This window comes from Mytilus galloprovincialis, chromosome 8 (assembly GCF_965363235.1).
Source record: "Mytilus galloprovincialis chromosome 8, xbMytGall1.hap1.1, whole genome shotgun sequence".
Taxonomy (NCBI): domain Eukaryota; kingdom Metazoa; phylum Mollusca; class Bivalvia; order Mytilida; family Mytilidae; genus Mytilus; species Mytilus galloprovincialis.
Genome location: NC_134845.1, coordinates 11,638,670 through 11,655,270, shown reverse-complemented (window position 1 = coordinate 11,655,270; position 16,601 = coordinate 11,638,670). Strand labels below are relative to the sequence as shown.

Genomic DNA, 16,601 nt, shown 5'->3' with positions numbered 1-16,601 from the left:
GCGACCTACCTTAAGAACGTGCTGATATTCGAGTACAAACCAATCAATAATGTAAATATGTACCCATCTTAATGGGGAACTACATAAAGTAATGTTTGTATCTCGCTGGTAATTTTGTTAAAAGGCTTCCAAACACAGGTTTTGAAGATAAACATGTCCAATTTGGATGGCTGGGAATTTCCTACACATATATTTGATTTACAGGTTGACATAAAAAAAATTTGGCCACTTAGTATTTTTATTCGTAAATTCAAGGACAGCCTTAAGACTTAATACCTTAGCCGTATTTGGCACAACTTTTTGGAATTTTGGATCCTCAATGCTCGACTTTGTACTTGTTTGGCTTTATAAATATTTTTATATGACATCACTGATGAGTCTTATGTAGACGAAACGCGCGCGTCTGGCATACTAAATTATAATCCTCGTACCTTTGATAACTAATTAAGTTTATATAATGTGACAAATATCCATCACATTTAATTGTGTAAAAAGGGTTGATATAACTGCATTTAACACATGTAGTTCTTTAACTTCTGTCGTTCTTTGTGTGAAATTGAATGGAAAAAAGAACGATTTGACAGATGAGTCAAAACTAATCAAACCAACAAAAGTTATAAATGAATCTTGTCAATGTTTTTTTTTACAGAGCATGATTGACGTTTTATGTATTATTCAAAGGTACACTATCACTTTATTACTGTTAGATAGGTTATATTTGTAAACGTAGTTCAAGTAAACTCTAACCCAATGCATTGACATATAAGAAAAGGTGAACACGGCAGTTCTTTCAAAGATGGTCGATTTTAATTTCATTTTTAAAATATTATGCCTTCTATGTTTCCTGGTACCTATATTTGGACAGGTAACACGCCCAGGAGTATGCCCGAATGTTCGTACACAACCTGACTTTGATTTAAACAGGGTAAGTCAATTTTTCAAATATATTTTCCCTTCAGCTCGTTTGAATAGCTAAAATACATGTATAAAAAAATATGTGGTATGAGTATAAAAATTAGAAGAGGTGGTATCATTGCCAATTGGACAACCCTCCCTCAAGATTCAATGACATAATTCCACAGAGAGCAATACCAATACCGCATTGTAAGCTAAATATGACAAATGTAAAAAAATTCAAACGTGCATGAAACCAAACGGCCTGTACAAAAAACAAAAAAAAACAAAAAATGAATAATCGAAAAGCATTTATGTGTATTAAATAACATCTAGTTGAGTTTTAATTTATTCATAACAAAATAAATTATTATACCGTTAAACGTACATTGTAAAAGAATATATTCACAGATCAGTTTTTCATCTAGAATTCTATTAAGGGCACTTTTTGTCAAGAAGTATTATTTATAGTTTGTAAAAGAACAATCGTATAAACAGTACACACATATATTAGGAAGATCGGGTTGAACTTCAAGTAATAAGTTAGTCAAGACGAAAGAACAAAAACTTAAACAGCTCAGTTAAAATTTGTCTATATCCACAACCAATTGTACAGAACTTATAAACAAGGGACATATTTATTGTTTTAGTATCTCGGCCAGTGGTACGAAAGTGAGAAGTTTTTCTTCACTCCGGAAGTTGGACTGAGATGCAACTCTGCACTATACACTCTGAACAGAAATGGTGCTGTGAGTGTTGTAAATTCAGGCATAGAAGCAAGGTAACTATTTGTAAATTTAGGCATAGAATGTAACTCTTTGTATTTACCATTCAACTTTTCATAATGTTAATCACAGAAATAAGAAGCATGCTATTAAAAAAATAGAAAAGCTAACTACATGCACAACCGTAAATTAATTACTAGAAATATTTTTAGAAAATATTGTTTTCAAGATTCAATTAGAATGCAAAAATTTGAATTATAAATACAATTCATTTATAATAATGTAATTTAAACTTAGGATAGATTCAGATTTGTTTTCATCTAGGTCAGTCCGATATTTCTGCCTGCTTTGGCTTTCATATATGTCGGTTTTAGTGAATTTAATCGGATTGTCGCTCTCTTAGCCAAAAGTATTTATATATAAACATGACATTGGTAAAATATGTTTGTTCTTACTGTGCTATAATCTGAATTATGCACAGCTAAGATGTGCATTAACTACCTCAGATATACTGCATAGTTCAAATATATTCTTACCTTTAGGGACGTTTCCTGGATTCTGAAAGGGGTGTCCCTATGTTTTCTATAAAATATCAACGATTGTAGCGAGACTAAAAATGTTACGTTTTCCAGTTCAAGGATGAACAACCTATTCGCTCCCCCCTTTCCCAAATAAAAAACGAATCGACCATCTGACTCGAAGTAACAAAACAAGTTGATAAAATTATTAAAACACCTTGTACAAACATTGTACTGTAGTTTTATAATAGAAAATAAAACTTGATAGATCGATTGTTGGTATTTTCACGTCACCTTTAAGCGCCACATTTTGGCTAGTTCGTGACGCTTAGTTTTTATTGGAAGAGGTAGCCAGAGTGCCCGAAGACAACCACACACCTTTGATAGGAAAATTGATAGTTTTTAATCAATTAATGTTGGCGGAGTTCGTCCTCAAACCCTCAGTGCTGACCTACTAGTGATAACAGTAGAAGAACTACTTATTCTTAGCAAACGAGACCCCTGATGAATAAGAAAGGTTTATCCCTCCTTTTATATCATCTAAACTGGGAAATAACATGTTTTATTTTATTTTGTGTATACAATGTAATTCTTAAGTCATTTATCATGTATTTAAGAATATTCAAATACAAGAAATCTGATTTGAAGTTCTAGACTCAATGATTGGAAAGAGAATCGTTGTTTCTGTTTATTCAACATTTTGAATTTATGTACTAACATCTTCCTTGGTTCATCTTCCTCTAAGCATATCATTAACGAAACAAAAGCAATTTGTCTTAACTCAATAACACCGATTTGAAAGTACAATATGTCAAAGTATTAATCGTTACTGATTGCAAAAAAAAAAAATATTAATTTTAACAGAAACGATAGAAAATTTAAGGTAGATTCATGGTATACCGCCATCTTGCATTGTACAATCACAGTACAAAATCGGTCTAGTTTTTTGCCTAAATCAGCAAATTTGGAAACAGATTTGCAATTTAATGGTTAAATTGTTTATTTATATAAAGAAAACTTGTTAATTTATTGTATTATTCAAAATATTTTAACAAATATCAATTTTTTTGGTTTTTGAAATCATTTTTTTCAAAGGAGCCATTAAAGGAAAGATAACTCTTTTAGTACAAAATTTATACTGGGTTAATAGGGAATTTTTTTACTTTTACTTGTGGCAAGAAAACAAGTTCGGTGACACCATAATTTCTTTTTATTTTCTTAAAACATTTTATGAAACTTATCTTCTCACAATTTATTTCAAAATTCTATCTCATAGAATTTTTTTATGCACTCTTATGTGTTTTTTCATGAACAAACTAACAAAATTTAGGCAATTTTCAACGACTCATAGCTTGAAAAATCGCACGGTGACCCATACTTTTTATCATATTTTTGAAAATAGCATAGTAAAATCTTCATTTTGGCAAATTATAAAAAAATTCTGTCTCAAAAAACATTTACTTATGATCTACCTTATAATTTAGGAAGAAGCCTTAATATAAAAAAAAATTATTTAAAACTTACCAACCTCTTACTACATAAAGCCGTGTTTTCCCCTTTCTTTACTCTACACGAAACTCAACTTGGAATCATGGAATGCGGAATATCGTTTGGGTATTTCTAAAACGTTCACGTAAATTGATGGTGTCATGTGTTAAAACAGTTATTGGCCAATCAAATCGGTATATTGAATTTATTCTGCACGGCTCGTATGACACATTAACCTGAAGTCCTACATCGTTCGACTTGCTTGGTCAATAACTATAACATAATATTACAAAAAGTGTAAACTTTGCATTATAAAAAAAACAAACCAAAGAAGCCACATTTTCACTTTTCAGAAATGAAATTTATAAATGTGTATCTGAAAATATGAAATAGAGAATTATATATAAATAATACTATAGCATTACAATGTTTTTTTGAAGTTTAATCATAAAGATAACTAAACTGTTGTGTACCATAGTAACACAAGTGCAATATTACCTCGTACGTTTCCATCTCATTGGCGGATTCAGAACATTTTATAAGGGGGAGGGTGCTAATTAATCTGAGAGAGGCTCCGCTCCAGTCATGCTTCAAAGATTCCCTATATAATCAACCAAATTTTTCCCACAAAAAGGGGGTCCAGGGCACAACCATGGATCCACTCCTGAGTCTACCAGTTGTTTTTAGCAATCAAAGTGAACTTACAATTCAGTAACTGTTTTTCTTTTCTTTTTTGCAGAACTGGAATGGTACGTTCGGTTACTGGAACAGCTATAAGTACCAGTGCCATAGAACCAGGAAGACTAGTTGTTACGTTTACTCCGTGTAAGTATGAATAATAAAGACGAAATATTTATAACTTAAGTTTCTTCAAACAGTTGTAAGTAATCATTGAAAATATATGATGTTAGTAAGATACCCATTCAAATGAACAATTAATGTATCAATGAAGTACACATTTATTATATATCACGCTTGTGTGACTAGTAACATTTTTATCCTTTGTGGTACGACTTTAACTATATTTGAATATGTATACAGCTTTTCCACCACAGGCAAATTAAAAATGTACAACATACACTGTTTTTATAGTACCCAAGACAAAGCCGACTAGAAAACATAGCAATCGTATGGAACTAACGTTTCATGACCATTTTAAATATATGATGTGCATTTATCTTCAAATGATGTGAACTTGTCATTATATTATGTGCATTTACCTTTATATGATGTGCACTTGTCATTATATGATGTGCAAACATCTTTATATGATGTACACATATACTTATATGATGTGCATACATACCTATATGATAACACAAGATTATATATTTTCATCTGAATAGGGGCTGAATATTTATTCTAAATTCTACCAGGCCCCAACCTCAGAATCGAGTGATTGTCCTCTTACATCGGCCCTCGGGGCTGATATTGGTTTGCCGTGTGATACAGTATGCGATACAGAATTTGCCATGTATTATTCACTCTATATATATAAATAATTTAGCTGATCTGTAAAAATAACATCTCCATGCCTTATATATTATGTACTGTAGTACGACGCTAGATTAAATCTGACGTGGAAAGGTAACACCCGGCCAGCGAAAGCTTTGTTTTTATGAAGCCCAGGTGGTCGTATGGTCTAGCGCGCCGGTTACAGTGCAGGCGATTTGGTGTCACGATATCTCAGTAGCATGGGTTCGAATCTCGGCGAGGGAAGAACAAAATATTTGTGAAAGCAAATTTACAGAAATAACATTGTTTGGTTGATGTTTAGACGAGTTGTATATATATATATATATACAGGCTTCTATGACACGGAGTATACGTACTGTGAAAGTACTTTAATTCGTGGGTATCAGTTTTCGTGGTTTGAACAACATTTACATGTTCGTGGGTTTTTAAATTCGTGGATTTAAGTTTTCTATCAAAAAATTTTTTTTTTAAATTGAAGCCATTAGAAACGAAGGTTACAAATTGTCTGGAATGAAGGAAATATAAAGTAAACATTGACCTGTCTAAATCGTTGTGACCACACTAATTAACCCGAGATAGAGTGAACAACAGATTAAAGATACTTAAAGGTGTTGGTTAGGTCATAAACATGTCAGCTAAAGAAAACAATTACATAAACAAATGCTATTAACGTATCTTGAATTGTAAAATATTTTTTTATCAAAAGCCATCCCAGCATGAAATTGTTATTCCCTGTATGTACGAGAGTTATGGGGATATAAAATGAACACTTTATCATAGCATATCAATACCGGAAATCTGTCTTTCATCGATCAAAATATTGTTTTATTTGATTTAAAAGATCAAAAATTGTACAGTTAAGGTTTTAAAGATTAAATGGGTCTAATATTGCCTGCAGTTGTAGTTCATAGTGCATTTGCCCTGTGACAATTATAATAGTATTCTCAGATTAAGCGATGTTCAATATGTTCTCTCGTTCATATCAGAAGTCAAACCTATATGTAGTCCAAATAATTATGACGTCTTGAAAGGCTGTTATATTTTTTTCTTTGTCGAGGTAAGGCTTCAAAGAAAAAATATAATAGCCTTTCAAGACGTCATAGTTATTTGGACTAACCTACATGGGGTTATTTCTATGTCTGATTTTGACAACAGTTGTTTAATTTCGTTGGACACTTAAATTCGTGGATAAAGTCATCCACGAAACTCACGAAAATTGTTTCTCCACGAACAAAAGTAATTTCACAGTATGTGATGTATACTGATTTTCATGCTACGGCGTATGCGTATATGATGTATACGGGCTTTCATGTTATGGAGTATACGAATTTGATGTATACGGGCTTTCATTTTACGGGGTAAATGTAAATGATGTAATACTATACGGGATTTCATGTCAAGGAGTATACGTATATGATGTATACGGGCTTTCATATTACAGGGTAAACGTGTATGATGTATACGGGATTTCATGTTAAGGAGTATACTAATTTGATTGATACGGACTTTCATTTTACAGGATAATCGCATTTGATATACACGGTCTTTCATGTTACGGAGAACATATATAAGAATTTACATATATTGGCTTTCATATCACGGGGAAACGTATATGATGTATAATGGCTTTCATGTTAAGGAGTAGACTACTTTGATGTATAAGGGCTTTCATGTTACGATCTTAACGCATTTTATATATACAGGCTTTCATATAATGGAGTACATGTATACGAATTTGATGTAAACGGGTTTTCATATTTAAGAGTTAATCTCATTTGATTTACACGGGCTTTTGTGTTTAAAAGTTAATCTCATTTTATGTATCAGAGAACTTCCTTTTTTTAAATTTTCCTTGGAGTTCAGTATTTTTGTGATTTGACTTTTTTCTAGTTACGGAGTATAATTACGTATTTGATGAATATAGGCTCCCATTTTTATGAAGTATTTCATGTAAAAGGACATTTATATTCCACAGTATTTGACGTGTACGGTTTTTCCTGTCTGGATTTAATTTGTTTTGTCAAGTGTTATCCATTATTCAATGAACAATGAGAATGGTACCATTTTATAAAATTGAGAATGGAAATGGGGACTATGTCAAAGACAACAACCCGACCAAGGAGCAGACAATAGCCTAAGGATACCAATGGGTCTTCAACGCAGCGAGAAATCCGGTGCCCGGAGGTGTTCCACAGCTATCCCTTAATAAAATTGTGTACTACTTTAGTGAAGATGGACATCACACATCTCTATGTTTCTATTGCATATATTGTATTTAACTATTTCACATTCAGTTACACCGCCAGGACAGTATTGGGTTTTAGACACTGATTACGAAAGCTATTCCGTGGTATACTCATGCAGACAAGATGACTTTCAAAAGATAGGTAAATATATTTAGAAAACACAGAGCAAGTCACAATGACAAGCATCGTCAATTAGTTACGAAATTCTAAATATATGATTATATTGATTGTAGTTAACTTCAAGCGGAAAATAAATCATGCATATATTGACGAGGACAAATTATTGTAGTGTGAATATGATCCCTCTGTTATACTAGACCGACACAATGACAATATAACCGTCCATAGGATGACATATAATCATACCAAAAACAAGATATGCTGAATATGATCACTCTGTTTTATTGAACCGACACAATGAGCTTCGCTAGTACATGTATATGAAATGTAACTGTGCACAAGAAGATATCTCATCCTACCGTAACATGATATTCTGAATACGAACACAACTATTCCTTTATTATATCTTGATTTTGCATTTGAATACCATGATCCAAGCAGAGAAGTAGTAAAACAAATTGACAGATCTATGTGGTTACAACTATAGAAACTTCTTAGACCAATCGAAGACGGAGGTCCCTGTCTTTCGTCAGATAAAAAAAAACATATAATAATGAGTGTTTCTTCTTATATAGACACAACAAAAATTGTAGTAACTTCTAAAACAAATCAGCCAAGGTCCCTGTCTATCGTCATATATAAACATATACATGTATATATTTGCATGTATAATAATGAGTGCTTCTTCTTATATAGAAACTGCAAAAATAATTGCTGGTAGTTCCCATCTCAATAAATAAATAACACCCCAGGTTTACTGGATTGAGAACCACATCAGAAAAATACGAATGCATATCAAATGTTCATATGATTCTTATACAAATCCATTATATTAGAAGAAATAGCATACAGGTCTATCAGACAAGTTCAAGTCGTAATATTTAACACTGAATTCAACTGACAGCGAAGAAAAAGTATTGCGCTGAAATGACTATTTGTGGTACTGTATTTAATACAAACACGTTGTACAACATTTTACGATACAAGTTTTTGAATAGACCCATTCAGTTGCTACGAAACACATCCTGCATACATGTAATAGATAACTACAAATAAATAAACGATGTCAAAATATGAAAAAAAGACACGTGGATGTTATTTCTTTTTAAATCTTAATTAGCTGAAATATTTACGAAATACATGTTCAAATTTATCTTTTTTTTCCAGAAAGTGCTTTTATTCTGACAAGAGCAAGGGCAGGGTTACCAGCTGCCATAAGAATTCAATTGTATAGTAAATTATTGGCATCAGGTATCAATGCATATGATTTTATACCAACCGACCAGACAAGTTGTCCAGTGCCGTCACCTTTCCTACCGCCACCCCTTGCTATACCTGGCGTGCAGATAATACCACCAGCGCCTGAGATATTTGTTTAATCAGGAAAGAAAGAAAGTATTGACAGATAGTATATTATATAAATCTTCGTTGGTAAAATATATACAAGCATGATAATAAACATAGACTCTAATTAAGTATAATGACGTAAAATTGAAAACCGTTTGATTGAAATTATTATTAATGAACAGTTTTAGTAAAAACTATTACAGCAGCAACAATGCCAAGTATATTTATATCAGTATTTGCATACACATCACAGTTATGGCATCACAACTATATATCTTAACGACAGTGATTGTTACTTGGTCTGCGGAACAATTATATTTATAATTTAAAAATTCTACAGACTATTGATGAATGCTTAGGTGTGCTTTTTGAAGCTGCTCATGTTGAAGCTGCATCATGTTCAACGTTATAACACCTGAAATCTGTTGAATGTACAAACTTCAAAATAAAATTGGGATTCATTAACTTGTTGTTCTTTAAACAACAATATAAGACGTACCAGAAATTTTTAAATATTACAAAACGACTTGAAATTGACAATTAAGCTATGCTATCTTTTCTCTGTTTTCTATCTTTAATTTGAAACATTCATTTACACCATCAATGGATGTCCCTGATACAAACAGCTCAGGGAAGAAAAACATTGAAAAGACGCTACAATCAATATCTTACTAATACGTTTAACAATGTTTAAGCCTTTTCTGGAAGTACAAAATTATTAAAATTCTTATTTTTTGTGCAACTTATGTACATATATAATAAGTCAAGTAACATTTACCAGTGTCTGAGCAAAAAGTTGATGAACCAGAGGTATATCAAAGAACGTCTCGTTCTTTTTCTAAAAAAGTTCATCGGAAGGTACCAAGACCTTGTTGATAAATATTCACAATTAATACATGATGGTCTTGATGTATATATTCTGCGTATTGACGTTGTTTATCATCTTAACAACGTGTTCTACTGTTCTGTTATTTGGCTTTGTTCTAATATTGATATTACTTTTACTGTTTGGTCTGTTTTCTGTGATATCCATTTGACGTGGCTCGGTACGTATTCATCCCGTCAATGTGTTTGTATTAACTTTTATTTTTGCTGGTGTGTTTTGTACTTGCGACTTTGTGTGTTTCTTTGGTCCATATGACGTGAATATGTACTTTTAATGATCCATCAATTATGTTATTGTTCTAATATAAATTGAAAATACTTTAAACGACAAAATTGTTTACTCGCGTAGTGCTATTAACCATATGTGGATTCTTAAAATTTCTAAAGAACTTCTGGGTAATTTGAAATATCGGTCTGTTTCAGAAATTAGTTTTAACATGCTTCTGATTTTTTTAACCCTGTATACCACCATTTCCCATGTGAAATTATAGTTGTTTTTGAAAATAACATCGAACGACAAAATTATGTTATATTTCTTCCTATGTGGTTTTGAAATTTGATAGATGTTAATTGTGCTTTTTTTTTGGTTAAATATTTGTTTGTATTGAGATTGTGACACTATGATGACTGCTATACACATATTGTGACTTTTTTACCTATAAGGTCTGTTTTGTTAACACATCGTTGTAAATATAATGGCATTTGATGCTACTGTCATATACGGGAGAGGTTTAGCGCTATAAAATCAGGTTCAATCCACCATTTTCTACATTTGAAAACGCCTGTACCAAGTCAGGAATATGACAGTTGTTGTACATTCGTTTGATGTGTTTTATAATTTGATTTTGCCATTTGATTCTGTTTTGAATTTTCCTCGGAGTTCAGTATTTTTGTGATTTGATTTTTAGACATATTTTTTGGAGTACTAAATTATAATCCTGGTACCTTTGATAACTATATTCTATTTATTATAATGATTTCAGACCTGTAAAATCACTTTTTCATAGTAATCAGTGTAAAGCGTATTTCACAAAGACCGTACAGATTTTAAAGAACTGCCAACATATGGCGGAACTTTATATTTATCTAAGGTACATATTATAAAGAAAATATAAATCGGGCAATCGTGGCAGCCCCCCTTTTTATAGTATGTTCGATAAACGGTCAAGTTGGTTTGAAAAATTCCTCTATTTTACGAACCAAAAATAACCAACGGCATGCATATATTTTATCAAATGTACAGACACTGTAAACAAAACCTGTTTACTGAAATGTAAGCAGTGACATAATCTTTAAATCCGAAATCGCTTCCAATTCTATTTGGAGGGATATTATAAAACTGTATCATGTGTATGGTCTATCAGACAAATCATTTGACTTTTCCCCTCACTGTTGATTTTGAACGTTGATTACAACTTGAACTGTTTTTTGAATTGTATACACTAATTCTTAAATAAAGTTTTTTTAATATAATAGTGCAAATAAGATAGTATTGGTGTGTGAACAATGTGATGTAAACATTTTATTGTTGTCTTTGAATGACATATTTTACGATTGGAATGATTGTGTAGGTAAACATGTATAAAGTAGGAAACCTATTTAGAATGTCACTAAATTTAAAAAAAAACTGATCTATTACTACAATGCATACACTACATTTTTAGGTTACTAAGACATGATTAAACAATTATACAACACAAAACCAATACAATTGTTGAGAACGTGATTTGATATCTTCGTTATATGTCAAGGAAATAAAGACAACGCGTTATATTGAAAAAGAATCGAAATGTTTGAAGAGCTATATGACCTAAAAGGACATAAACAAATAGCCGAATGAATCATATGTCAACTTTACCTCCGGAAGTTGAAATCTTAGTTTCCTATAATTTCAAAATGTATCAACGGACATTTCTATAAAGGTTTGTTATCAATTATACCAGCACCGACGTACTGACTACTGAGCTGATGATACATTTGGCGACTGATGGTTCACTTAGCAAATGTATGAACCCAATGCTGTAAAAATGAATGCGTCTGACGCACTTATCAGGATTTATCTACATCAAGAACGCCAAAAGCAGAATATTTGAAAGCCAAGGATATTTAAGAACCGAAACAGTTAAAGAGATGTATGACCAAATAGAACCTAAAACAAAAAGACATCACAAGCAGCACCAAGATTTTGACCGAATCAAAAATTTAGATATAATGAATTTTCAAAAACATCATAAGAGATAACAGGGTTACGCCACACGCCCGTTTTACCCACAAGACTCATCAATGGCGACCAAATTAAAACAGTTGCATGCCAAATCAAATACGAATTTGGAGAGCAATAAAGCCGAAAGTTCTGAAAAGTTGAGCTAGATACGTCTTAAGTAATCTTAATATTGTGTTAAAATAACTTTTAAGTATTTTGAATATTTCAACATTTTATATAAAAAAATAAAATAATTTACAGTACACAGAACACATTACTGGTTATTAAATGTTATACTAGTCCTATTGATAAAATGTAATAACTCATAATGAGGAATATAACAGATTTAAGAAACACAGAAATAGCAAACACTATCATCAATACAATTTCTAGCAAAACTCATTAACAATTGAAATCTACGACTCCTTATTAGAGTGGACGTCGAAAATTGACGATTTCTAACAAATTTTAGCGTTTTCAAATAAACTAAACAGATCTGGTATAATTTCAAATGAAAGAACTATCCGAAACTACCTGACATTTATGTTAGTCTCTATGGATACCGTCGTGACTACAAAATTGAGCAAAAATAATTCAGAATATACATGTATCAATATTTAAAATGCCCTGACAAAACAGAAAGCGTGGATTCGATAAGGCCCAAATATGGCTCAATTTTTACCTTTCAAGCAATGATGATTGATTGACCATTTTCATGATAAATCAAACCTGAACAAATATGACTAGATTGGAACTAGGTTTTGTTTTGAAGATGTACGATTAAGCAATCTTTTTTTACGTATCTGATTGGATTAACCCTGCGCTTTAATATTATTATCCAAAATAAGGATTAAAGCAGTGAATATGACAATTTTCACAATTTGTGGTCTATTCGGGTTGTAGATATCTACCTGGGACACATTAAAAGGAAGGCTCGTCAAAATATTTCACCCTATTACATGTAATATACATATAGGTACACATAACAATCGACGAAAAGCGGAATATAACAACTGAATATTCTGGATGATTAGTATATACAATTTTATAACTTTTGCGCAACGAGTACTTCATATGAAAATCAAGTAGTAAGAAAAAAAATAAAAACAGTTTTATTTTTTAATCATATGAATTGAGTTAACGCGGTTCAGTTCCAGATGGTACGTATATCAAAATGTCGTGTCCAAGATGAGTGAAAATCTGCAAAGAAAAAACGCAGCTATCAGGCAATTGTGAGAAGATGTCTATGTGACAATGAAAAATAATTAGGCCAGTTAAAACAGAAAACACGAAGGCAAACACAACGCAATTCATTGATATTTTTTACAGTATTACTTATGTCTTTAGTAATTTGTATCATTCTGTAATCATGTTATTGCTATAAAAAATGTAATCGATATTTCATTTAACATTTAGTAATGACCACCAGTATTTCACTATTAAATAGATATAATCAATCACATAGAACTTGATTTTACCTTCTGAAATGCCATCACAGTTTAATAAATCTTTGAACATACTGATACTGATTTTTGGAAGGATAAACTTATCATTTCGGCAGGTCATCAATTATGTTTCCATGCATGTGCATCGAAATCAGAAAACCCATACCCATCGACGTAAACGGTCACGATACGTTTTAAATTCATACAATTCTCTCAGTTTTTGGTTAATAACTTCAGTTGCATTTTTCAAATCGATTCACGAGATTCAAATATTGGTAAAAGACTCGCCCTAATATACATACTGTTAGTAGGAAGTTGCAAATTCCATTCTGTTCACAACGCCGTCACCTGAAAAAAATATTGATATAAAACTATAAGACGAACAATAGAACACAAAGCACAACATAGAAAGCTAAAGACTAAGCAAATCGTTTCCCAACAAAAAAAAAGCATTGAGACAAAATTGAGATGAATAAAGAGGAAAACAAATATTCTTAAATTAGCAGTAAATATTTTTATCATTGTCGAAGGTCGTACGGTGACATATATGTGATATCCTCTGCTAGTACATATTTTTACATATCTTATTTATTTGATAATCGAAATTGAAAACAGTTCACCGTTCCTAACTTGGTTGTGTCTGTATTTCTGTATTGGGTTTTTATTATTCTTAAAGTTTTATAATAACTTACATCCACATTTTGTTTAATCTTTGATGGATAGATATCTTACTGGCAATTATACCTTACCTGCGTATGTGCATATAGTTATATAATGTACAGCATAGTGCCGTAAATGAGTAAATGAAATAATATTTTGTTATGCCACCCTTCTGAACAAAAACTTGTCTGCAACGACGTGGTAGGCTTGAATAAAGTCCCTGAATATACAATAATGGTACTTCTAACCAGGCACGCAGTAATTCAGACTTCAGGTCTTCAACGTTACGAACCAGATAAAGTCTTTTTTTTATTTTATTCTTCATCAGAAGCCATACATTTTCGATTGGGCTCAAGTCTGGTGATTGTGCAGGCCAGGTAAGTTGCGGTATCTGGTTTAACCTTTTCCATTTTTCTACAACCCTTGACCGATGACAGGGTGCATTATCATCTTGAAAAAGATAAGGTTCATTGCCATAATGTTTGGTTACAACTTGCCATAAATTATCGTCCAGTGTTTCTATATAATTGACAGAGTTCATATTACCATTTATCGTAGCTAAAGTACCAACTCCATAATATGTCATACATCCCCAGACCATAATTTTAAGATTGGTGGACGGTCGCTGTGCAACATATCCCAGACATTCAGGTCTCCAATTTGACTTCCTCCAAACTTTAAGTGTTCCGTCAGGTTTGATCACCATCATCATCACATCTGTAAATATAACTTTTTTCCACTGATTGTTCACAGTCCAATGAAGTTTACTCCTGCAATAAACTACTCTTTTCTTTTGATTAACAACCCTGATGACAATTTTCTTCCTAACAGATCGTCTGGTGTACCCTAGTTCATGCAATTTTCGTTGAACAGTTCGTCTAGACACTTTAACAGGTGTGCGAGTGTTAAATTTCTTGGTGATATCCTTTAGGGTTGAACGGCGAGATGTTTTCACAATCTGTGACAGAGTGTTTTCTGCCCGTTTGGTGACAGTTTTTCTCCTTCCGCTTCGAGGAACATTTTCGGTATTTCCACGTATCCGCCAACGTTTCAAAAGCCTGGAAATTGTGGATTTAGCTATTCCTAAGCTTTTTGCAACACTACTTGCTCGATGACCACTTTCAATTAAACTTATGATAGCCTTTTTGGTGTCGTTTGACAATTCTTTCCCGTGCTTCGCCATTTTTGTTGATATCAACAATGGCTAAACTTCGCTACGATTCCGGTTTAAAAATCCGTATTTACAAAGTTTATTTCGAGTAATTCCCCTTTGAACACATGTTATTGATTTTACGTTACACAACATCGATAATGACGTTCTTAAAAGTCGGACAACAAAAATCATCACCAATCGCCATTAAAAAAGTTGACTCATTTATGGCACTATGCTGTATGTTCTGTAAAAATTTTTAATGAGTGCAACTACAGCCTTTGTGCGAAACCTCTGTCATTTGTAACAGTTCGTACAAAACACATTACCATTTTGTTGTGCTTTTAATATTTGCCACTTGTAGAAGAATACACATATCATAAATTGTCAAGAGCTGTTTATCAAATATAGATATAGATGTAAATTAATGAACGCAAACGACATAAACAAACTAACTTTTATTTTGAAATATTATCAGCCTGGAGCAAATTAAGAATCGAAGCCCAGATAAGATTTGATTTATTAACCATGCTGTACTTCATTTCATTTGTTTTCAAATTGTTAACGATGCAAATGTACCGCCATTCGAAATCTAAATAAGCAACTCTACGAAAATGCATTGTGTACCTGGTAAAACAGAGCAGTCTGATATAAAAATAGATTTTTCTAGCATTAAATGGTGATTGATAATATTATGCTTATACGTTTCTGATAAAAACATTAAAGTCCTATCTAATCCGGAAGCAATGTGTTTTATCTTTATGTATACTCTTTGATATTCACATCCAGCTTATACTTAGATGTCTCCAGATAAAATCGTAAATGTATAAGTGTCAATGAAATTATTGGTTGTACTTAATCACTCAAAGGGATTTTTTTTTTAAAAGACTTTTGATTTTCTTATTTAGATTAATTTACAATTGATATCGTGCTATGTTGTTTGGGATTAGCTCATTATTGAAAGTCGTACGAAGACCTTTTAGTTGCTTACATCTACATAAGTTTTTTTTTAGTAAACTTGTCATTTATCCAAGATATGTATGTTATATTATGTCTTTCAACGTCGAGAGGTCAAACCAATGATTATATCAGTCTATGACGTCACTTATAGGCAATATTTGAAAGTACATCGATTGCAAATTTAATCGACCTATCTATGATATTATCTAGAATGCTCGATTTCTTGATCATATACTAACCTTGTGTTTGGGAACTTAATCGTCCATATTCAATCACTGCTCTTCAGTTTCTTTATTCGGTCTCTTTAACAATTTAATTCGATCGTCACTAGAGAGGATTGTAAACAAAACGCACGTCTGGCGTTCAATTTTCGTTCTTGCAACTATGATGAGTTTATCTAATATGGCGGATAATACTTTATATAAGAACTTTTCTTGATAAATAGTTTTTGCTCAAACTACCAACCATGCTTTAAAGTAGATAA

The 16,601-nt window shown here is 32.0% G+C and overlaps 1 protein-coding gene and 1 long non-coding RNA gene across 2 annotated transcripts; one reads left to right on the top strand and one right to left on the bottom strand.

Moving 5' to 3' along the window:
• The first annotated feature begins 726 nt into the window (after positions 1-726).
• Positions 727-8,933, top strand: LOC143043114 (apolipoprotein D-like). Its single transcript, XM_076215572.1, has 5 exons — positions 727-925; positions 1,545-1,675; positions 4,365-4,450; positions 7,396-7,488; positions 8,635-8,933. The coding sequence occupies exons 1-5, from the start codon at positions 797-799 to the stop codon at positions 8,844-8,846; spliced, it is 651 nt and encodes a 216-aa protein (XP_076071687.1). The 5' UTR covers positions 727-796; the 3' UTR covers positions 8,847-8,933.
• Positions 8,934-13,007: 4,074 nt separating this feature from the next.
• LOC143043113 (uncharacterized) lies at positions 13,008-13,712 on the bottom strand. The gene is made up of 2 exons (XR_012968200.1): positions 13,650-13,712; positions 13,008-13,102 (listed from the first exon to the last, which is right to left on the bottom strand). It is a non-coding gene; the product is annotated as an uncharacterized LOC143043113 (long non-coding RNA).
• Positions 13,713-16,601: the final 2,889 nt, after the last annotated feature.